We start from the raw sequence: 23,209 nt of genomic DNA on the forward strand, positions 1-23,209 counted from the left end.
AGGACATCCTCACCTCCTGGCTCTCAAGGCACTGGTCAGGGTCAAGGTGGTCAATGGTGGGGCCTGGGGGGCTGGTGGATGCCGCTGGCTGGAGAAGCAGGGCCACAGGTTAGCCTAGAGCCCTCGGCGGCTCCACATGAGGGAAGGGCCCTGTGGAGAGGAGCCTGGGGCTGGCGTGCTGGCGTGGCCAGAGGACAAGAGGACAGGGCCTTGCGTGTCCGTGTGGCCATTCCTAACCTTGATTTTGTCATGCTGTGGCCTCAGTGAAAACTGTCGCGGGGTTTCTGAGGCGGATTGGTCTTCTCTGTGGAGCCCCAAGCTGGGTCAGTCCTCCTGGGAGGCCCCTGCATGGGTTCTGTCCCCATCAAAGTTGTGCCCGCCGCTGGACGACCAAGGAGCGTGTACTGTCCCCAGGGTGCAGCCACCATGGAGGCCGAGCCCAAGCGGACGTGAGGTGAAGACAGCTCAGGTGTCTGTTGGTCCTGGTCGGCTGGCACCGGTTTGTAAACGGCCGGGCTCTCCCTGAAGTGATCCCTCTCAGCCGTGTGGAGGACAGAAACACAGTGTCAGAGGGCAAGGGTGGCAGCAGCCGGGACCAGGACAGCACGCTGAGCCCTCGAGAGGCCGCTCTGTCTCCGGTTACCGTCCTCTGTGCTGGCCGGTCCATCTCCTCTCTTCAAGTTACACTTTCCAGGTTGTGAAGAAAACTGTTGGGGCAGACGCCTGGGCTCAAAGGAGCAGGCGGCCGCACCCCGAGGCCAGGCTCCTGGGCCCGAAGGAGCAGGCTGCTCCAGGAGCCAACACTGACAGAAAGGCCCAGGGCTGCCTTGGGCACACTGACTCCAGGAGGTGACCGGGAGCATGGTCTTTCCTGTCCCCTCCCCTCTGACCACCAGCCCTGGGGCCTCGGGTCGTGGTGACCAATATAGGGGAAAGGCAGGACCCCAGTGACAGGTGCGCTTCTGTTTCCAGGAGGCGGCCTTTTCCGCCAGCTCAGATGGTTGTTTTAAGACGCTCCATTTTGGTTTTTGTTTGTTTTCTTTTTCTTTTTTTTTTTTATTAATTATTATGCATTATGTGACAGTTTCATAGGCTCTGGGAATCCCCCCACCCCTCCCCACGCCCCTCCCCCCTGGTGGATTCCTCCACCTTGGTGCAGTATTACAGTTCAAATTCAATCAAGATTCTTTCCTTGCAAACATATACCAAACAGAGTCCAGCTACTTATTGTCCAGGTGGGTTGAACAGTTTCTTGGGGAGACCATTTCTGGTCCATTGTTTGTTTTCTTTTTAAAAAAAATTTTTTTTTATTGCAAACTCAGATATACAGAGAGGAGGAGAGACAGAGAGGAAGATCTTCCGTCCGATGATTCACTCCCCAAGTGACCACCATGGCCAGAGCTGAGCCGATCCGAAGCCTGGAGTTTCTTCCGGGTCTCCCACGCGGGTGCAGGGTCCCAAGGCTTTGGGCCGTCCTCGACTGCTTTCCCAGGCCACAAGCAGGGAGCTGGATGGGAAGTGGGGCTGACAGGATTAGAACTGGCTCCCATATGCGATCCCAATGTGTGCAGGTTGAGGACCCTAGCTACTAGGCTACTGTGCCAGGACCAAGATGTTCCATTTTAAAGATATGCACACACCCAGAGGGTCTTCAACAAGACCATGGAAAATGCCTACAAACTGTGTGTGCAGGGCTGGTGTTCTGCAGAATCAGCCTTCCACAGTTAAGAGTCCCAGCCACTTCCAAAAACCCAGATGGAGTTCCCATCACCCACATGGGACATCCGGATGGAGTTCCTGGCTCCTGGCCCCAGCCTGGCCCTGTTGGAGGCATTTGGGGAGTGAATCAGAGAACACAACTTTTCTCTCTGATGTTCTTTTAAATGAGTTTTAAATGGAAAAGTCTGGATGCACCTCTTCCCCCCCACTTTTTTTTAATTTGAAAGCAGGTGATGCTGTTCCATCCACTGGTTCCCTTCCCCAAACGTCCACAGCAGCTGGACCTGGCCAAGCCAGAAGCCAGGAGCTGCACTCGGACTTTCCCTGCGAGCAGCAGAAACCGAGACGAGCACTGCAGTGTGGGGTACGGGCAAGCCACTGCACCCCAACGCCCGTGAGTGGCGAATGAGTTTCTCAGCACAGGTCTGCGCAGGGTGCTATGAACCAGCCCCCACCACAGCAACACCAATCCTGCTAAAACCGAGGCAAGAACAAACGCTAAGTTTATGGCGGAGCTTGGGTGAAGTCGGGGCCCCCAGGAAGCAGCAGGACCCGAACAGGCAGCTGGGCAGAACAGGTGTCACGGTGCTGACTGGCTTGCAGCAGCAGCTGCCCTGCAACTCCAGCCCCCAGGCCGAGCGCGAGTGCCAACAGAAACAGCAGCTGCCCGTATAGCAGTGCTTCTTGCACAGTGGGAAAACTAGAGCTGACTTCCGGTGCCATGGCTGCTGGCCCAGGTGGGCAGCACACGAGGCCCTGAGGCTTCTTGGAGGACTGTGTGAAGAGACTGGAAGCAGGCCGGGCAGAACAGGGACTGCCTGTGGGCACTGCAACCATCTGCTTAGGGAGAATGTGCTAGAAAGCCAAAGCTATCTTGAGAAACGCCCCCGGAAGTCCTGCTCCGCAACATGGCTGTGGCTTCCCCACCAGCCAAGGGCCCTCGGTGAGAGTGTCCATGCCCACTCGGGCCTGGTGGCTTTGGCTTCCTAGTCACTGAGGAGCCGCTGGCTTCCTTCAGATGACCTCGGCCCGCCCAAACTCCGAGTGCCTCAGCTCCTCAGGGAGGCAGGAGCCAGGGCTGTTGCCATTCACAAGCGTCTTGAACTTGGCAGAGGTGATGTTAGCAAACGCTGTATTTTTCATTTAATTCTGTTTTCACAGTCCCCTCACACACAGTGAGATGGCAAAACAAACCTGCTTATGCTCCCAGTTGGTTCAGAGGTTTTAAAATCTCTGCTAAGTGACACATTCCATGCCTGGCTGGCACCCTGAGAGCCATCCACAGTGACGCCGGGTTGTGCGGACACACCGCAGCCTATTCACGCCCGGGTTATTTCTAGTTTGGGGCTAGCATCATGCTGTGGATGCTTTGCTGTAACGCAGTCAGAGAGGGAGGAAGTTTCCAGCCAGTTTCAGATCGCTCAGTGCTGGGCCGGGCCTGAGCCGCAGCTGGGCCTCCCACGGCCGGCAGGAGCTTGGGTAGTTGAGCTGCCATGGGCTACTTCCCAAGCACGTGAGCCTGGAGCGGAGCGGCTGGGACTTGAGCGGCACCACAGGCCAGCCCCGGGCGGACGGCTCTCCCGTAAACATTGGGCTTTGCTGTCTCAGCACCTGCCACATCAAGCCACGCAGGCCTCGCCCGTGGGCCATGGACAAAGCTGAAGAGCAGCTGTCTGGCGAGGTGTCGGGGGTCAGGCACGGGAACCCCAGGCCCTGAACTTGCACCCCAGCCCCTGGCCACACGGGCACCCCCTCATAGGCCGCTGAGCCTGGCCACACAGGGTGTTCCCCTCAGGCCACACAGCCCGCTGCACCCAGTCACACGGGGCGTCCCCTCACAGGCTGCCCCCTCCCCTCACAGGCCACTGTTCCCGGCCACACAGGACGCCTCCTCACAGGCCACAACCCCTGGTCACACGGGGCACCCCTCACAGGCCGCTGTCCCCAGCCACACGGGGCGTCCCCTCACAGGCTGCCCCTTCCCCTCACAGGCCACAGCCCCTGGCCACATGGGGCACCCCTCACAGGCCGCTGTCCCCAGCCACACGGGGCACCCCCTCACCCCAGGTTGCACCAGCCTTCCTGGTGTCCCCTCACAGGCAGTTGCTGGAGCTCCTTCCTCTGGAGGTGTGGCCTATGCCTGAGCAGGCAACTCACCCACCCTCTTTATCTGTGGGGCACTCCACATTGTGTTTCTTGTTTCCAAAATAGTTGCTCTGAAGGGGCTGGTGCTTGGCAGAACAAGCTAAGCTTCTGCCTGCAGTGCTGGCATCCCATATGGGCGCTGGTTCGTGTCCCGGCTGCTCCGCTTCCCATCCAGCTCCCTGCCTGTGGCCTGGGAAGGCAGTGGAGGACGGCTCACGTCCTTGGGACCCTGCACCCACGTGGGAGACCTGGTTGAAGCTCCTGGCTTTGGCTCAGCCAAGGTCCAGCTATGATGGCCGTTTGGGGAGTGAGCCAGTGGATGGAAGGTCGGTCTTGGCTGTGCTGGGAGTGTCTCCCTCCAGCCAAGAGGCTCGTGTCCCCATGTCCTCACTGGGCTTGCAGAGGGAAGCGCCAGCTGCCTCGAAGCCCCAGCCTGGGTGCAGCCAGCAGGTGGACGTGTTCAACAAAATTGTCGGATTTCCTAACTTCAGCAACTCAAACCTCTGCGACCTCAGGTCGGGCAACAATGTGTAAGAAAGTTAGGAAAAGGAAAGGGAAATGCGCCTTCACCCCTGGGGGAAGCACCTGCCTGCATTGCCTTTCTCTCCAATTGACAGTGTTTAAAGAATGAAAAGCCAGACCACCGAACGAGGAAAACATCCTAGGGGCTTGTGCTGACACACGACTCACAGCCCTGGTTCAAAAACCGAGACATGGAGAAGCAAACTCGGCTGGTCGGTGAGCAAGCAGACACAGAGGCTTTAGCACACAGCAGCCAGGGTGAGCCTTAACCCCCCGACACAGCGGCCAGGGGTCGGCCTTAACCCCCCGACACAGCGGCCAGGGGTCGGCCTTAACCCCCGACACAGCGGCCAGGGGTCGGCCTTAACCCCCGGACACAGCGGCCAGGGGTCGGCCTTAACCCCCGGACGCAGCGGCCAGGGGTCGGCCTTAACCCCCGACACAGCGGCCAGGGGTCGGCCTTAACCCTCGGACACAGCGGCCAGGGGTCGGCCTTAACCCCCGACACAGCGGCCAGGGGTCGGCCTTAACCCTCGGACACAGCGGCCAGGGGTCGGCCTTAACCCCCGACACAGCGGCCAGGGGTCGGCCTTAACCCTCGGACACACAGCGGCCAGGGGTCGGCCTTAACCCTCGGACACACAGCGGCCAGGGGTCGGCCTTAACCCCCGGACACAGCGGCCAGGGGTCAGCCCGCACCAAGCATCCACCCTCAGCGCCCTTTCCCTCCTCCATGTCTTCCACCCACACAGCATCAGTGGGAACTCTGAGAGCTAGTGGGTTCCACCCAGCAGCCCAGGGAACCAGGCGAGTGCAGCTGGACGGGCACCAGTGAGCAGGAGGGCCACCACCCCCTGGTGGCTGCATCATTGGGCACACCAGCTGCTCACCGAAGCTCGGACTCAGTCAGGCAGCAGTTAAGGCCATCAGAGAGAGACCGCCAAGGCCAACCACTCAGCCGGGCAGTCAAGACCAGACAATGACCTAGGAATTCCACTCCCAGAGATTTAGAGCTCAGGCCCTGCTGGAGGCCGACGTCCACAGCAGGGATGGTGATACTGGTCACGCCTAGGGGCAGGGGAACAAGTGAGCGCATGGTGCCCCCTTGTGGCAGTGCCCCGCCTACAGGAACCCCCAGGAAGCAGGCACGGTGGAGCCCATGAGCTGCTGCCTGGCACTGGAAGTGAGGTGGACCAGATGGCCTGAAGGCACTGCCCTCAGGACATGTCTGAAGGCCAGGTCTGTGGTGATGGCCACACTGAAACTCGGCACTCATGGGCATCTGGCTCCCACAGTGGGGTGCCTGGGTGCCTGCTCCCAGCTCTCAATGCTAGCTTCCTGCCTGATGGAGACTCCCAAATAAATAAACACAATAGAAAAAAAAACAAAATGAAAACCAAGTTACACGGTGCACTTGCATGGGGGACTTCTACAGCCCACAACCCCCACCTTGGCAGCGCTGAAATCCGGCTGAGGGCAGGGCAGGTCTCACCTGTCCACCCGTCCACCCGTGGGAGCCTGGCGGGCGGCCTCAGCAGCTGTCAGCATCCCCAGCCCGAGGCAAGTCGAGCCAGTCTGCAGCACAAACCAGAAGGCACCATGGGGTCTCCCCCAGGGGGCCAGGCCCTCTGCGAGGCCTGTCTGCTACACTCTGCCCCTTGCCCCCGCTGCCTGTGACACAGACACCGTGGGAGCTGCCTGCCTGCCCACCCCCAGGCCTGACGTATGTCCACAGGACCGAGCGCCTGTGACGTGTGCGTTCCCAGGTGAGGTCATGAGCATCGCCGACAGCTCCTTCAAGGCAACGACAGTGCAGGTGGGGGCCTGGGGAGACCCGGCCGGGGACCCGCTCCCTGAGTGGCAGTCACAACACGGACTAGAGGGCAGACTGCCCACACCCCCCGCCAGCACCCCCAAGGCCAGGGCTGCCTTCCTCACGGCGATTCTGCCCCTGCTATCCACAGGACACCCTCCTGGCCCACTGCCTGCACTCACCACACTGTTCCGAACCGCATGAACTCTGTGTCCAAACCAAGTCATTATAATAATAAATATCTTTTAAGATTTCAAACACCAAAGATAAATGTTACTATCTGTTAGAAAACACCCACAGCACCCTGTGTTAAAACAAACATTGGCTCCGGACAGCACGCAGTCCCAGGCACTTGATGTGGTGGGCAGGACGGCCTCACCCTACTTTAACACAAACACTGGACAGCACGCAGTCCCAGGCACTCGGTGTGGTGGGCAGGACGGCCTCACCAGCACTGGGAGCGGCAGTCGAACCAGCGCGGGTTGTACTGCGGGAGCAGCCAGCTTGGGGTTTTCAGGACCGCAGGTGGTGGGGAGGCCTCTAGGGAGTCGTGTCCAACAGACTTCTCTGGCTGCTTTGGGAAGGGCTGGCCCGGGCAGGCCAGGAGGTATGAACAGTCAGCGGCGCCCGGGAGTGGCCGACATGTGCTGTGGTCTCCTTGGGGCTGCTGCGAGTCCAGGCGGCTGAGGATGGGGCCCAGTGTGGTCACTGCGCCGCCGGGGTGGCCTGCACATGCCGAAGGAGCTGCTCACAGTAGGTGGCTGAGCGGTGCTTGTGGATCACGGCCTCCGTCTCCCTCACCAGGAGCTCGGGGAAGAGGCCGCTGCCTTGCTTGAGGACACCTGCGAAAGAACAGGCCAGGAACATGTGAGGCACATACATGAATCACATGCCACAAACACACACCAGGCACACGTGGCACAGCCACTGCCTAAGCCACAGCAATGTCCCCAAGGCCCTCGTGGGGAGGGTCGCAGACGTGGGGCATCCCCAAGGCCCTCGTGGGGAGGGTCACAGACGTGGGGCGTCCCCAAGGCCCTCGTGGGGAGGGTCGCAGACGTGGGGCGTCCCCATGGTCCTCGTGGGGAGGGTCGCAGACGTGGGGCGTCCCCATGGTCCTCGTGGGGAGGGTCGCAGACGTGGGGCGTCCCCATGGTCCTCATGGGGAGGGTCGCAGATGTGGGGCGTCCCCATGGTCCTCGTGGGGAGGGTCGCAGACGTGGGGCGTCCCCATGGCCCCCCTACCAGGCCCACACAAGGGTTGTGCCAAGAACCAAGGAGCTGCCGGGACAAGCTCCAGTGCCTTGCGCTGCTTCCTCGGGGGCCTGCCACCTTCATGCATGCAGGAAGCTGTGACTGGGCACACACACCCAGCCTGGCATGAGGCCGTGGTGGCAGCCAGCCTCACAGTGGGGTGACTGCAGCGTGTCCATCCCGGTTGTGCTGCCGGCTGCCCAGTGCCGGAGCAGTCAGTGGATACCAGCCGGGGAGGCCACCTTCACACCTTCTAGGGAGCCAAGGCTGTGCTGGTGCCCACAATGCCCATGTCCCAGACAGGGTTCTGAGAGGTGGCAGCAATGGCTGAAGTGGGTGGCTCGGGGCTCAGAGCACAGTCCTGACGGCTCTGCAGGTGTCCAGCAGCCCTGAGGACCAAGCTGGTTCAGGCGCTGTCAGTGGAAGTGGCAGGGGGAACATGTCTCCCGCCACTGCTGTAGACACAGCAGCAAGGCCAACTGTTCACATCCCTCAGCCACAACCACCTCCTGATGGCACCGAAAACCTAGCCATCTCTGCTCCTTCCCACAAGGTCCTGCCTGTCCCCAGGGCCGGGCCCCGCCACCTCTGCCCTGCCGAGGCATGCCTCTGCTCCTCCCCACACAGTCCTGTCCCCAGTGCCGGGCCCGGCCACCTCTGCCACGTTGCCTTGGCTCTGCCCCACATGGTCCTGCCTGTCCCCAGCCATGCCCACAGGCCAGCTCACCTAGCACTGCATCCTGGATGGCTTTCTCGGGGTCGTCCAGGTGGACCAGCAGCTCCCGGTACAGGTGTTGGACATGGCCTTGGTAGCAGGACCTGCCCTCGATGCTGCCCACACAGCGCAGCCATGTGGCCAGGCCACAGGCCGCCGCCACCCGCACTTCATCAGAGACGTCATCTAGGCGCTTCAGGAGCTCTGGGGGTTAGGGGAACACACAGGTAATCGACTTTGGGGTGTCAGAGTGATGCACACAGCTGGGGCACCCAGACATCCAGGCCTGGGACCCCCAGACATGGCCTACAGCCCCTCCAACATCCCCAGATGCAGCCTGCAGGGCCCCCGGCACCCCCAGACATGGCCCACAGCCCCTCCAACATCCCCAGATGCAGCCTGCAGGGCCCCCGGCACCCCCAGACATGGTCCACAGCCCCTCCAACATCCCCAGATGCAGCCTGCAGGGCCCCTGGCACCCCCAGACATGGCGCAGTCCCTCCAACAGCCCAGCCACTTCCTCACTGGCCAGGGGCTCCGGCTCTAAGACCCTGAGGCCAGGACCCCACCCTCACTGCTGGCACTTCCTTCCTCTCTATTTACCATGGAGCCAGAGCTCTCCCACCCTCTGACACGGCTGCCACAGCACTGGGCCAGGCGGAAGCCAGGAGCCCCATCTGGGTCCCTAGCACACGGACCCTGGAGGAGGAGGCTGGAGGGGAAGCAGCGAGTGGCTGGTTCTGCAGCCAGGTGCCAGGATCCCCATGCATCACCACGGGCCCCCAAGGCTCGTTCCTGCCAGGCCTTCAGCTGCTGCCAGCGCTCGCCCAACGGCCCGGCTTCATGGCTGAGACCTTGTCCAGTGCGTCATCTCAGCAGACACTCGTGCCTGGGAGTGAGGGCGGACTGTGCAGGGCCTGGGGGTCCCCCACCAGCATATGCTGACTTGGCCATGGCAAAGCAGGACGAGTGTCTAGGATCTCAGGGGGCTCCCAGAGGGACCCACCGGGTCAGGAGTGTTGGGGCTCCAGTGACCAGGAACCTGCGGGGTGCCCCCTGCTGGGAGGAAGGGAGGCCCAACAACCCAGGCTGGTCAACCACCTCACGAGCCAGAGCCTGGGCTCAGCATGCCGGCTGGGCGTGCACTGGCCGTGAGCACTGCGCAGGCTGCGGGCCGTGCCAGGTGCACCTGGGCCGTGTGGGCACCCTTCCCCCTGGGGTCCCGTCAGCAACGGGACGCTGCCAGCCCAGTCTAAGACAACGTAGGAAGTGGTACATAGAGGCACAACCTGGGCCTGGCCACATCACCCTTGTGAAGCCCCCATGGGTGACGCCACAGCCCACAGTGGAGGACGGCTGAGCGTGTGGGCCCCTGGCTGGAATTCCAGGCTGGGACATCGCCTGACAGACAGAATTCTCTGACTCTGCCTTTAATAAACCTTTTAAGATCTCACCGACTAGCTCCCCAGGAAATCTTCGGCAGTACCAAGTATTCTGGACACACAAAAGTACAGACAAGAATTAAACCAGTGTGGCCTGGGCCCGGAGCGGTAGCCTAGTGGCTAAAGTCCTCCTTATGGGCTCTCAGGTGTCTGTAGGGGCAGCTACTGTCCCCACCGTGTCGTTCAGCATGTGACTTCTACCTGACTACCCCGTCCCCTTCAACATCAGAACCTGCCTGGGACCTGGGGTACCCGGCACCTGGGTTGGACCTCAGTGTCTGCATAGCAGCAGCCTGGCACGGGCAGCCTGGGGGTCACAGCAGAACAGGGGTTCAAGGGGATGCCCGGGTAGTCCTGGGGGTCACAGCAGAACAGGGGCGGCGGGGGCACCAGGCAGTCCTGGGGGTCACAGCAGGGCAGGGGCGGTGGGGGCGCCAGGCAGTCCTGGGGGTCACAGCAGGGCAGGGGCGGTGGGGGCGCCAGGCAGTCCTGGGGGTCACAGCAGGGCAGGGGCGGTGGGGGTGCCAGGCAGTCCTGGGGGTCACAGCAGGGCAGGGGCGGTGGCGGTGCCAGGCAGTCCTGGGGGTCACAGCAGAACAGGGGTACAAGGGGATGCCCAGGCAGTCCTGGAGGTCACAGCAGGGCAGGGTGGGGGTGCCCAGGCAGTGCTGGGTCCAGGCCGTCTGCAGGCAGGGTCCTCGCTGCCCTGGAAGCTGAGCCCAGAAGCTGTTTCCTGCGTTAGGTGCTGCCCATCTACACACTACTTGGTGACACCTGAAAACAGGCCAGAAGCCGACCAGCACTCCCGGAGGAGCTTGACAAACGCAAGGCCAGAAATGAGGGTCCTACCGGGGTAAGCCTTGATGAGCCTGTCAGAGTCGGCCACGGCCCCCGAGGTCTTCAGAAACGAGTTCACGATGTGGCAGGAGACCAGTCTGGTCCTCTGGGAGTCCTCGTCCAGGGTGGTCAGGACCTGAGGCAGCAGTGCCTCCTGCACGGCCTCCACCTGCAGACACACACGCACAGCGTGGCGGGGCCGGCCGGGGCAGAGCCAACCCCACGAGCACAGCAGAGCCAGCCCTGTTGCCTCCCGGGGCTGTGTCGGCTCCAGCCTGGGATCCGACCCAGGCCCTCTGGGGGCAATGTGGGGTCCACCGCTGGGGCACATGCCTGCCAGGCACTCAGGCCAAACACGACAGTGTTTGGAACACCAAAGCTTCACTTCAGCAAAAGTCACAGGTTCACTTTAGGTGAAGGGCACTGTGGCTCACTCCCCAGATGTTAGAACAGCTGGGGCTGGGCTGGGCTGCAGCCGGGAGCCTGGAACCACATCAGGGTCACGCTGTGGGCTGCAGAACTGTTACCCGGGCATTAGCAGCTGTGTCTCAGGCACACTGGCAGGGCTGGCTCTGAAGTGGAGCAGCCAGCAGAGGTGGCAGCTTGGCCCCAGAACGCACATCATTGGAGTGGCCGATGTGGGGCGTACCCACAGCCGGCCCCAGTGCCCACTTCCGAGCTCCAGCTCAGCCGCTGGCTCAGGTGTGCCCGGGGGACCCGCCACTCCCGTGAGCCATCCAGGAGGAGCTGTGGGCTTTCAGCCCTGGCTGCTGGGGAACTGGGAGAGTGAGCCAGCACATGCGATTTCTGCCTGTCGTTTTCTCCGTGTTACTCTTCCAAAAACTCATGAACGAGGGGTTCGGCACAGTAGCCTAATGGCTAAAGTCCTCGTCTTGCATGCACCGGGATCCCATATGGGCACTGGTTCATATCCTGGTTGCTTCACTTCCCTTCCAGCTCCATGCATGTGGCTGGGAAGGCAGTCGAGGACGGCCCAAAGCCTTGGGACCCTGCACCTGCGTGGGAGACCAGGAAGAGGCTCCTGGCTCCTGGCTTCAGATCGGTGCAGCTCGGGCTATTGTGGCCACTTGGGGAGTGAACCAATGGATGGAGAATCTTTCTCTCTGTCTCTCCTTCTCTCTGTAAACCTGACTTTCCAATAAAAGTAAATCAATCTTTTAAAAAAATCATAAACATAAGTGAAACTTTAAATAAGAATATAGTTTAGACAAGCAAGTAACTTTTACCCTGGTTATGGATTTTAAAAATCCACCATTTACACCCTCTATTAGCAGGGTGGCCGCCAGCACAGCAGGACACCCAAGGCCCGTGAACGGCCGAGGACGCCCATGGCGGAAGCCACTGCCCAGCCCCGCCAGCCTGCATTTTGTGGCATTTCTCCGGCTGGGGGCTGAACCCTCCCCGCTGTGGGTTTCCACCATACCTGCTGGGCTGTCAGCACATCGCTGCTGGTCAGTGCCCACAGGCAGGACACGGCGGCCGTGCGGATGGCGGCGGCCGTCTTGCCCGCATGCCACTGCAGGTTGGGGGCCAGGATGTCCTTCACCATGGTTTCGAGCTGCTCGTGGAACTGCCTGGAATGCAGCAGAGGGGCCACTGAGGCAAGGCAGAGACTGAAGGGGACCCGTGGGGCCAGAGAGGAACACGGCAGAACCAAGCAGCCCCAGGGCGGGCTGCCACGGCTGCACATCCACAAACAGCAATCCTAGGTCGGAAGACAGAAGCCCAAACTCCAGGATTTTCTACACACCCCTGGGCGGACGCAGAATGGACTCTGCAAGGCACGTTCCAGGAGCACCTGACGGGGAACGCAGCCACCCGAGGGCTGAGTCGGGAAGGATCCAGCCCTCATGCACATGTCCGTGCAGCGGGACCCACCTCTTAAGTTCTAACCTTCTGGCCTCACCCCACCGAGGTCTGGGTCCCCCAGGGTTCCAGGTGCACATGGCCCTGCACACACAGGCCGACTCACCCCTGGGAGTCAATGGTGTCCTTGGGCCTGAGCAGCAGCTGGGACAGCAGGGAGAACAGCTTCAGGCGCATCTGTGGGTCCCGGGCCGGCTGCAGGCAGGCTCTGAGCGTGGCCATCACCTGGGGCAGCACCTCCCCGACCGCGGGGCCTGGACGACAGAGTGCACGCGGCTGTCAGTGCACAGGGGGTGCCTGCTCCTACCTGATGCCTCTGCTGCCGGCCACTCAGGCAGTTACCATGGAAACAAGAGCATCATCACCCCAAGGTGCCCTCGCTAGCCACAGGTGACCGGCCATTCTCTGGGTCTACAAAGGAACTCTCAGGGTGGACCGAGGCCAGTCCCCAGCCTGCAGCCATTGCTTCCAGGCAACGTCCAGGAGGCACCTGGTGCCCCGGACCCACCTCAGGTCAGGCCACCAGAACACTGCTAAACACTCCTGGTGAAAAGCCAACCTCACACGTGTCCTCACACCCCACACAGCAGCCACACATTAACCACATGTGTCCTGAACGTCCTCTTGACCAACACACGACAGCCACATGTTAACCACACAGGTCAACACACCCTACACATGGCAGCCACATGTTAACCACATCCCCACACAGCAGCCACACATGAACCACACGTGTCCTGAACGTCCTCTTGACCAGCACACGACAGCCACATATTAACCACACAGATCAACACACCCTACACATAGCAGCCACATGTTAACCACACATCCCCACACCCTACACACAGCAGCCACACGTGAACCACACGTTCTCACATTCCACACACAGCAGCCACACATGAACCACATGTGTCCACACCTGTCCTCACCCCTGCATATGGCAGCCACACGTCTTCACACCCCACCCACGACAGCCACACATTAACCACACACATTCTCACACCACACACACAGCAGCCACATGTTAACCACACATGTCCTCATGCCCCACGCACAGTAGTTACATGTTAACCACACACATCCTCACACCACACACACAGCAGCCACACGTTAGCCACAGATGTCCTCATGCCTCACGCACAGTAGTTACATGTTAACCACACACATCCTCCGATCTGGATGTCATAGCAGCACTGACCTGTGCAGATCAAGGCGGTGACACAGCAGTGTGTGTGAGAAAGAACCACGGGAGCTCCAGGCTGACTAGCAGCTAACCGGCCTAGGGCTGGGACAGCCAGGTCCTACTTGGGAGTGCTGGACTCAGCTGCCCTGCCCTAGCAGTCCTGGGAGAGCTGGATGGAGTTCCTGGCTTAGGACTGGCATAGCCCTGGCTGTTATAGGCTTGTGGGGAGTGAATCAGCAGATGGAAAATGCTCTATGTCAAACGTAAAAAGGAAACTCATTTGCTGCTCAGTTGAGTGTCCTCTGGCAAACTGCAGGACTCATGCGGGCTGTCTCTGCAATCTGGTGAGGACGGTTCTGACTGTGCGCTGCCCCACATGGACGGTTCTGAGCGTGCACCCCACACCTGTGGTGGGGCACCAGGCCACAGCACCACCCCATATGGACAGTTCTGAGCGTGCACCCCACACCTGTGGTGGGGCACCAGGCCACAGCACCGCCCCATATGGACAGTTCTGAGCATGCACCCCACACCTGTTCAGGCACCAGGCCGTAGCACCACCCCATATGGACAGTTCTGAGCATGCACCCCACACCTGTTCAGGCACCAGGCCACAGCACCACCCCATATGGACAGTTCTGAGCGTGCACCCTACACCTGTGGTGGAGCACCAGGCCACAGCACCACCCCATATGGACAGTTCTGAGCACGCACCCCACACCTGTTCAGGCACCAGGCCACAGCACCACCCCATATGGACAGTTCTGAGCGTGCACCCCACACCTGTTCAGGCACTTGGCCGTAGCACCACCCCGATATAGACAGTTCTGAGCGTGCACCCTACACCTGTGGTGGAGCACCAGGCCACAGCACCACCCCATATGGACAGTTCTGAGCGTGCACCCTACACCTGTGGTGGAGCACCAGGCTACAGCACCACCCCATATGGACAGTTCTGAGCACGTACCCCACACCTGTTCAGGAACCAGGCCGTAGCACCACCCCGACATAGACAGTTCTGAGCATGCACCCCACACCTGTTCAGGCACCAGGCCACAGCACCACCCCATATGGACAGTTCTGAGCGTGCACCCCACACCGGTGGTGGGGCACCAGGCCACAGCACCGCCCCATATGGACGGTTCTGAGTGTGTACCTGCAGCACCACCTCCCTGATAAGGTAGCCCACCCAGGACTGACCACGGGAAACACACCTGGCTCCCCAAAAGCCAGGGTAAGCCATGGTGCCCGGGCAGTCTCACCCACTCATGTCCAGGAGCAGGGGTGACCTCAGGCCACTCCATCCATCAGCTGCCCCATAGCCCTGTCCCGGGGGAAAGGGGCTCACCTGCCTGCGTGACGACCACACAGAACTGCAGGAACTCAGCCACATGCGCGGTCCAGCTGCTGTGCGAGGCGGTCAGCCCTTCCAGGAGAGGGCCCAGGTGCTTCCGGTAGAGGTCCTGACTGCCCGTGACGTTCTCCACGGCCACCAGCGAGGCCATGGTCTCCTGAGCCTGTAAGCAAAGCCAGAGGATGGGCAGCTGCCGACCTGCTGGGAGGGCCGTGCTCCGTACACGCATGTCTCAATGCTGTGTGCATGACACATGCTCCCACCTGTGATGCCATGCGGGGTGCCCGGGAGGTGCTCGGTCCTAGAAGACACTAGGACCAGTGGATGTGAACAGACTGGACATGCCATGGCCTTTGCCCCACCTGGCACCTGCACTTGGTGCCTCCACCTGGACTGGACCTTGCATGGGCTGCTCCAGGGTGGGGACTGACACACCTGGCCAGGCTGCGTGCACCTCTCTGCTGGTCCGCACTATGCCAGGGAGCCCCAGGACCCTGGGGAAGGAGTGCCCAGGCGAGAGGGCAGCAGCTGCCTGTGGAGTTCTGGAGAGAGACTGTGTGTGCCAGCGGTCGTGGGGGACAGAGCTGTGGGGAGCCAGCCCAGGCACCTGCAGGTGTCTGGACAAGACAGAATGGAACAGCAGGGACTGCTAACTGGGCTATGCGCACAGGGATACTACAGGCTCTCGTTCCTGAGAACGACCCTACATGTGCCCACCCTCGGTGCCGAGCCTGGGGAGCCCTGAACCTCCCTTTGGGGAATGTGTAGGCCTGCCTGGGCCTTACCTTGTCCTGCGTGCCCGGGGGTCCTGGCACGGCCATGACGGTCACCAGCACCCGGAGCAGTTGCAGGCTGCACGCGCGGCAGTCCTCCTGGCCCACGGACACCAGGGCTTCAACACACAGCACCAAGTGCTGCAGGTAAGCATCCTGTGGAGACCGGCGCACAGTCAGCCCGCAGGGAGGGCACACAATCAGCCCACGGGGAGGGCACACAGTCAGCTCATGCGGAGGGCACACACAGCCCACAGCCCACGGCGAGGACACACACGGACCACAGCCCACGGTGAGGGCACACACAGCCCACAGCCCATGGGGAGGGCACACAATCAGCCCACAGGGAGGGCACGCAGCCCACCCACAGGGAGGGCGCACAGTCCACAGCCCATGGGGAGGGCACACACAGTTAGCCCACAGCCCACGGGGAGGGCGCACACCAGCCCATGGGGAGGGCGTGCAGTCAGTCCACGGGGAGGGCGCACAGCCTGCCCACAGGGAGGGCGCACAGTCAGCCCACTGCTGTGTCTCCATGTTCCTGCCTCTCTCCCCCAGTTCCCCAACAGCAGCTGTCCCTCACAAGACGCCGAGAAGCACTCAGGTACCACAGCACAGACGCCAGGCCCTCACCAGAGCACACGGGGTTCCAAACCTGACGGGCATGTAGGGAATCATGCCACGGTGTGGAGCCCTGTGTCCTGCGTTCCCATGGGCTCAGCGGCACCTAGCCCCTTCGCTGGGTGCCCAAAGCCCAGACCAGGGCACCCTATCCGAGTCCTGGCCTCCACCAGTGACCCCCCCTTGGGTCCCTGTCACCCAAGGGGAGACACAGATGGACCTCCAGGTATTCCGGGAACCCACACGCTCAATCCCTAGAGATGAACCACCACAGCTTACTGAAGGGGTTCCACGGCCACAGCCTCATGAGGCAGCTGAGCCCAGCTACCCTCCAGACCCCACCTCCAATGCCCAGGAGTGGTGCTCCTGCAGGGCACGGGCCCACCACCCCTAAGCTTTCCTCAAAGCAGCTGAAGAGGCCCCCACAGGAGCAGGACACATCAGGACAGAGATGTAAAAGAACACATTGGTGAGACAGAAACCACGCAAACAGGGCTCTGCGTGATGAGCACTCACACGCATGAGTTGGGGTGCAACGGACTAGTATGTGATGGTCACACACATGACCTGGGCTGTGATAGGCTAGGGTGCGACAGTTACACGTGAGCTGGGCTGTGACAGTCACACACATGACCTGGGCTGTGATAGGCTAGGGTACGACAGTTACACGTGAGCTGGGCTGTGACAGTCACACACATGACCTGGGCTGTGATGGGCTGGTGTGTGATGGTCACACAAACGTGACATGGGCTGTGACAGGCTGGCATGTGACCTGGGGTGTGATGGTCACACACGTGACCTAGGGTGTGATAGGCTAGGATGTGACAGTCACACACATGACCTGGGCTTTGATGGGCTGAGCTGTGATGGTCACACACGTGACATGGGGTGTGACAGGCTGGCATGTGACATGGGCTGTAACCTGAGCTGTGACGGGCTGTGCTGTGAGGGTCACACACATGACATGGGGAGTAATGGGCTAGGATGTAACAGTCACACATGTGACCTGGGGTGTGACGGGTTGGCATGTGATGGTCATACGTGTGACCTGGGCCCCAGGATAGGCTGGGGCTGTAATTACCCACACCCACATCACTGCGTTCTCAGTCTTGGTTTGGATGTTCCTGTGTGAACCCAGAGGATGAGGGTCAAGTCTCGGTGCCCTGGACTGACAGCCTCGCCATGAGCAGGACAAGGCTCTGGGGACCCTATAGCTGCCCAGGGTGTCGGGACAGGCATGTCACTGCGTGGGCACCACATCTACCACAAGGCTCAACAAGCAAGCCCCCTGCAGTCCGGGTTGCCTGTAAGCACCCTGTCCCGCAGTGGCTGGGTGGGGTGGCCAAGGTGCTGGATGCTGCCTGCACCCCCGCCCTCCTCCCAGGGCAGTGTGAACTCCACGTGACATCTGCCTACAGCTGCTGGGCCCCAGGGCAGGCCCGAGGCGGGGCTGGGGATGTGGCTCCCTGAGTCTCTGTCCTCCCAGTGGGGGACCGGGTCATGGTATACAGTGTAGGTGTCTTCAGCCCCTGCTGGGCCATGGATGGGACACCCACAGCAGCGCCGGGCCCTGTTCCTGCCCATGGCCCGAGCGTGGTATGGCTGGTTGAAGTGCAAGGGCTGTGACCAGGGGTGGGCTTACGTTTTCTGACGCTTGGCAGATGTGAGCTTGGGCCAGCTCCGAGGCCAGGGCCATCAGGTGTGGCTGGAGGGCCTCCCGTGGGCAGCCTCGAATGGCCGAGGCCAGGACCAGGAGGCCGGCGGCGGAGGGCGACCGCTTTAGCAGTGGTAGGAGCAGCTTCAGAAGCACCTCCAGGCTGACGAAAGTGCCCAGGAGCTTGGCGGACCTCACGCACTGTGGGGACACCGGCAGCAGCAGGCTGAGTGCGTGGGCTCCAGCACCCACAGCCCCATGCCTGCATGCACGCGTGGTCTCTCACAGTCCCTGTGGCAGGGCCAGGGGCCCGCAGCCCTCGCCTGGTGACTGGCATCTGCACACAGGCGCCCAGCAGTGTGGGGTGAGCCCAGCCGCCCCGGGGGCCCCTCACTGCCACGAGGGTCTGGACCTCCCCTCCCCCACGACCCAGGACTCACATGGCTGACTACAGCTGGCTCCTCATCGGCACAGGCGTGGCACAGTGCCCTGAGCACCAGTTCCAGGTGCTGTGTGGCATGCTCCTCAGCATGCAGCAGCAGCACAGCCAGCAGTTGTGCCGACTTCACCCGGGTGCCCACCACCCAGTCGCCCAGGTCGTGGCAGACGGCCGGAAGGATCTTGGACAGGTTCCGGAAGACAAGCTCCCGGCAGCCCAGCACGGGGCGGCTCTCTGGGGGACAGACACAAGCTTGGCAAGAAGCTCGACAGCAGAACCTTCAGGATGCCCCGAATGACACGCGAGAGGCGCAGCATCCCACCCACAGCAGGGGGCCCCTGGCCAAGCTGTCACCCCATCCACTGTCACCAGGCTGGAGGCTGAGTGTCCTGTGACCCATGTCAGCAGACCAGTGCAGGACACACCTGCCCCGTCCAGGCACAGGCGGCCACAGATGGGGCCTTGTCTGGACCTCTCGGAGACCCTGCAGCCAAGGCACGCCTCCCACCCGGCTCACCTTGTGCTGGGAAGTGGGGCGGGGGAGGTGAGGCGAAGTCCAGCTTGTCCTTCAGGTCGGTCTCATTCTCCTGCTGCCACTGCAGCCCCACCTGCTCCCAGAGCTGTGCTGCCAACTGCCTGGGGAGCAGACAGGCCCTGCTCAGGGCTTCTCAGGGACCCCGGGGGGGACTGCCGGCCGGGAGGGCAGCTCCCAGAATCCCCCAAGGTGACTCAAAGAACCCTTCCCCATCAGCCTGTCCGGGGTCCCACCACCCTGAGCAACGGACAGGGTGTGCCCAAGACACGTGGCAGGACACATGAGCACTGGGAGGACGATGAGAAAGACAAGGGGGCAGATCAGAGACAAGGGGGCAGTCACCCAGTCAGCCCCCGCTGCCAGACAGGACATGGGGCAGCTACACCCCGAGCTGGCCCTCCTATAGCTTGAATCAGCAGCCCCTACTGCCAGGCAGGACGGGGCGGCTCCAGGTCCCGCCCAGCCCCTACCAGGACACGGCTCGCCCACTGCAGACCACCCACCGGATGTCAGGCATCTCGTCGCTGAGGCTTGACAGCAACAAGGGGATGAGCTTGTGGAAATAGGAGTAGCGGTCTCGCAGGTCCAGCAGCCAGCCGCCCACCACAGAGGTTACTGCCTGTCGGACCTATGGGCACAGGGAGCTCGGGTCAGCATCATGGCCACACCCCATGCTGTGCTTGTCCCCCTCTGGCCATGCCTGGCCAGCTCCTCAGTGCCAATAGCAGGGGTGGCGTCCCCTGCATGGGATTCCTGCCAGGGTGGGCTCTGTCTCATAGGGGTTGACCATAGGAGCTGTACCCACTGGGTGTCTGTGCCCTCTGGCTCCACGGTTACTGCCCCAGGGATAGGGCTCAGAGGGGCCAGACCAGCCGCTCGCTCTGCTGCCCTGGTCTGGGCTGGCACCTGTGGCACCACACCTGTTGAGGGCATGTTCTCCCAGGCCCGGCTGGATGCAGACCCCTAGGCATTCCCTTCCTGGGATGGGGGCTGCCCAGCCTGGCCCTGCCCTGTGGGCTGAACTCTGAGGCTTAGGATGGCTCACCCCGCCTGGCAGCATGATAGCGGCCGGCACCGTGCACAGAGCAGGAGCCTTACGTCCTGGGGTTGTTGGGCCAGCACACCCAAGGGCTCCCATGGTTTTAAAGCTGCTTAAAGCAAACAAGAGGGCTGTCCACGACACGGGGCACAGACATCCGCACAGGGATCTGAGCCGGGCCTGATGACAAACCAGGGCCACCTCCAGGCGTCCTGCAGCTCACCCTGGCCTGCCAACTCGGCAGTGCCACCTGCTGGCCGCACCAGAGAGTTACCGCCTGCCCAGGCTCCCCTCAGGCCACTCACTGCCTGCCGGGCTCACCCAGGCCTCTGGGGTACCCCCAGCTGGGGTTCACCCAGGCATCACTCTGCCTGCAGGCCTCTGGGGTACCTCCAGCCAGGCTCACCCAGGCGTGACTCTGCCCGAGGGGCTCTGGGGTACCCCCTACGCCAGGGGCTCACCTAGGCCTTACTGCCCGAGGGGCTCTGGGGGAGCTTCCCCCTCACCCAGCGAGAGAGAGCATCCCGGCACCACCTCAGCATCCAGCACCAGGTCCTTCCCGCATAGCAGCCACCCACTGTCCATCAGTGAGGAGCTTGGCACCCTGCTGGAGGATCTGGGCAGGACCTGCTCACTGGAACTCCCAGCCAGGGCTCAGGGGCCTGCTGGCCTGAGTGGAAGCAGCACGGGGCACGTGGACGGGCCGAACAGGCCGGTGCCAGCCTTGGGGACTCGGCCCAGGGTATGGGGCACGTGCGTGGGCCGAACAGGCCGCTGCCAGCCTTGGGGACTCGGCCCAGGGTATGGGGCACGTGGACGGGCTGAGTAGGCCGCTGCCAGCCTTGGGGACTCGGCCCAGGGTATGGGGCACGTGGACAGGCTGAGTAGACCGCTGCCAGCCTTGGGGACTCGGCCCAGGGTATGGGGCACGTGGATGGGCCGAACAGGCCGGTGCCAGCCTTGGGGACTCGGCCCAGGGTATGGGGCACGTGGACGGGCTGAGTAGGCCGCTGCCAGCCTTGGGGACTCGGCCCAGGGTATGGGGCACGTGGACGGGCTGAGTAGACTGCTGCCAGCCTTGGGGACTCGGCCCAGGGTATGGGGCACGTGGACGGGCCAAACAGGCCGGTGCCAGCCTTGGGGACTCGGCCCAGGGTATGGGGCACGTGGACGGGCTGAGTAGACCGCTGCCAGCCTTGGGGACTCGGCCCAGGGTATGGGGCACGTGGACGGGCCGAACAGGCCAGTACTAGCCTTGGGGCCTCAGCCCAGGGTCCAAGTGTTTCACCCAAGGGTATAAAGCACATGGAATCCACTCTTGGCCAGGACACCGCAGCAGGCAGGGGGAGTAGCCAAGCTGGGCAGGGAGGCACAGGCTGAGGACGGCTAACCAATAGTGGCCCAGCGCTCTCTCACTCAGGGTAGGTGCTCTCACTTGGGGGCATACCTCTGCCCCCAAGCCTTGTGGGGTGAGGAACATGGACCTTGCCCCTAGGCCCGTCACACGCATCCTGGGGGAGGGGCCACTGGCGGCACACTGCACAGACCACCCAGGAGGGAGTGTGGTTACAGGGAAACTCCAGAGAGACAGCCACCCCCCCACACACTACCCAGATGGGGATGCTGTACCAACAGACGCACTATACGTGGATGGCCTGGGAGATGGTGTGTGGATACACACACGTCACACTGATGGCCTGGGAACAATGTGCCAGCACACAGCCATGGCCACTACATAGCATGTGAAGCTTGTCATGTGAAGCTTGTATGGGGCAGCTCCACTCAGGTGGAGACGCAGAAGGGACAGAGAGCAGGGTGCCAGGTCCTGCTTGGGACCATGCAACAACTGACGCAGTCACACAACAGCAGGAGAGAGGAAGGGACAGCACAGCTGTTGGCTCGCCCCCCAGCATGGGTCCCCCAGCGGCTGCGGTACCTGCGGGACGTCATCGAACAGGCGCTGTGCCAGGTGCGGCAGCACATCGTCCACGGACTTGCCGCTGCCGAACTGGATCACGGCGCCCGTGGCCTCCGTGACGGCCACGCGCACCTTCCAGTGCTGGTGGGCCACCGTCTGCATCAGGGGTGCGATCAGCGACTCGGCCTGCAGGTGGAAGTGCTCTGCGGGCGGGCACAGGACACGGTCAGCGGGGAGACTGGGGTGCCACCCCCACGGGCCTGGCAGGGGGTCACTTCTGCGACCTCCCAGGAGGCTGGAACGGGGGTCTCAGCCTGGGATTCCAAGGAGTCCTCAAGACGCATGAGGCGTGACGCACTGGCCAGAGCGCGCCCCTCTCGCGGCCCAACCCGGTCCACGCCGCCCTCCACCGGGGATCCCACCGGGGGTCTCACCCGGCGTGGCGCGCGCCAGGGCGGCGGCACACGCGCAGCTCTCGCGGCGCACGGCCGGGAAGGGGTCACGCAGCGTGCTCCGCAGCACGCGCACCGCGTCGTCCAGGTGCGGCGCTACCCCGGTGCCGCCCAGCTCCACGGCCAGGCCGAGCAGCCGCACGAGCGCCAGGCGCAGCTCCTCACAGGGCTCGGGCGGCGGCCGCGCGGGGTCCGGGCCGGCCAGGCGCGCGGCCAGCGCGGGCAGCAGGTGCGGCAGCGCGTCGCGGGGACGCGCGGTGCGCCGCAGGCCCAGCGCCAGCAGGTGCGCGGCCAACGCGCGACAGCCCTCGGCCGGGTCGGCCAGGCGGCGCAGCAGGCGCGGCAGCAGCAGGCGCGCCCAGGGGCCCTGGAAGGCGGCCGGGCCGGCGGCGGGCAGCGCCGCACCCTCCTCCGCCGCCGCCTCGGGCTCCGGCTCCAGCGCGCGCCGCAGGGCCTCCAAGGCGCGCCGCCGCGCCAGCTTGCTCTCGGCCTCCAGCCCCGGCAGCAGGCGGCTGAGCGCGCGGCTCAGCTCGGCCGCCTCGGCCGCCTCGGCCCCGTCCACCGGGCCGGACGCCGCCGCCGCCGCCATCTTCCCGCGTTGCGCGTCGCCCCGGGAACCGGCGCTTTCACGACGGGGCTGGACTTCCGGGACTTCCGGCTGCCTCGCGGCGCAACGGCCTGGGCGCTGCCTACTACCCGGCGGCCTCGGCGCGCCCTGGGCAGCGCGCGGAGCCGCCGGGAGGCCCAGGGCGCGCGGCCTGCAGCCCTGGCGCCCGCTGCGGAGGGCAGAGGCAAGGCGTGCGCGCGTGCCACCGGAGAGAAGGAAGCGCCGCGGCCACCTGCCCCGTGCACAGGCCAGCCCCGCGGCCCGCACCGGACCCACCCAACCCCCCGACCGGTCTGCACG

At 62.9% G+C, this 23,209-nt stretch overlaps 1 protein-coding gene across 1 annotated transcript; it reads right to left on the reverse strand.

Annotated features, from left to right (window-relative positions):
• Positions 1 to 6,452: 6,452 nt before the first annotated feature.
• On the reverse strand, positions 6,453 to 23,128 carry DNAAF5 (dynein axonemal assembly factor 5). The gene is made up of 13 exons (XM_004598167.3): positions 22,285 to 23,128; positions 21,869 to 22,053; positions 19,397 to 19,521; positions 18,876 to 18,994; positions 18,360 to 18,592; positions 17,908 to 18,120; positions 15,657 to 15,800; positions 14,866 to 15,034; positions 12,441 to 12,588; positions 11,892 to 12,042; positions 10,460 to 10,616; positions 8,181 to 8,372; positions 6,453 to 7,041 (listed from the first exon to the last, which is right to left on the reverse strand). The coding sequence occupies exons 1-13, from the start codon at positions 22,889 to 22,891 to the stop codon at positions 6,905 to 6,907; spliced, it is 2,580 nt and encodes an 859-aa protein (XP_004598224.3). The 5' UTR covers positions 22,892 to 23,128; the 3' UTR covers positions 6,453 to 6,904.
• Positions 23,129 to 23,209: the final 81 nt, after the last annotated feature.

Source organism: Ochotona princeps, chromosome 24 (assembly GCF_030435755.1).
Source record: "Ochotona princeps isolate mOchPri1 chromosome 24, mOchPri1.hap1, whole genome shotgun sequence".
Taxonomy (NCBI): Eukaryota; Metazoa; Chordata; class Mammalia; order Lagomorpha; family Ochotonidae; genus Ochotona; species Ochotona princeps.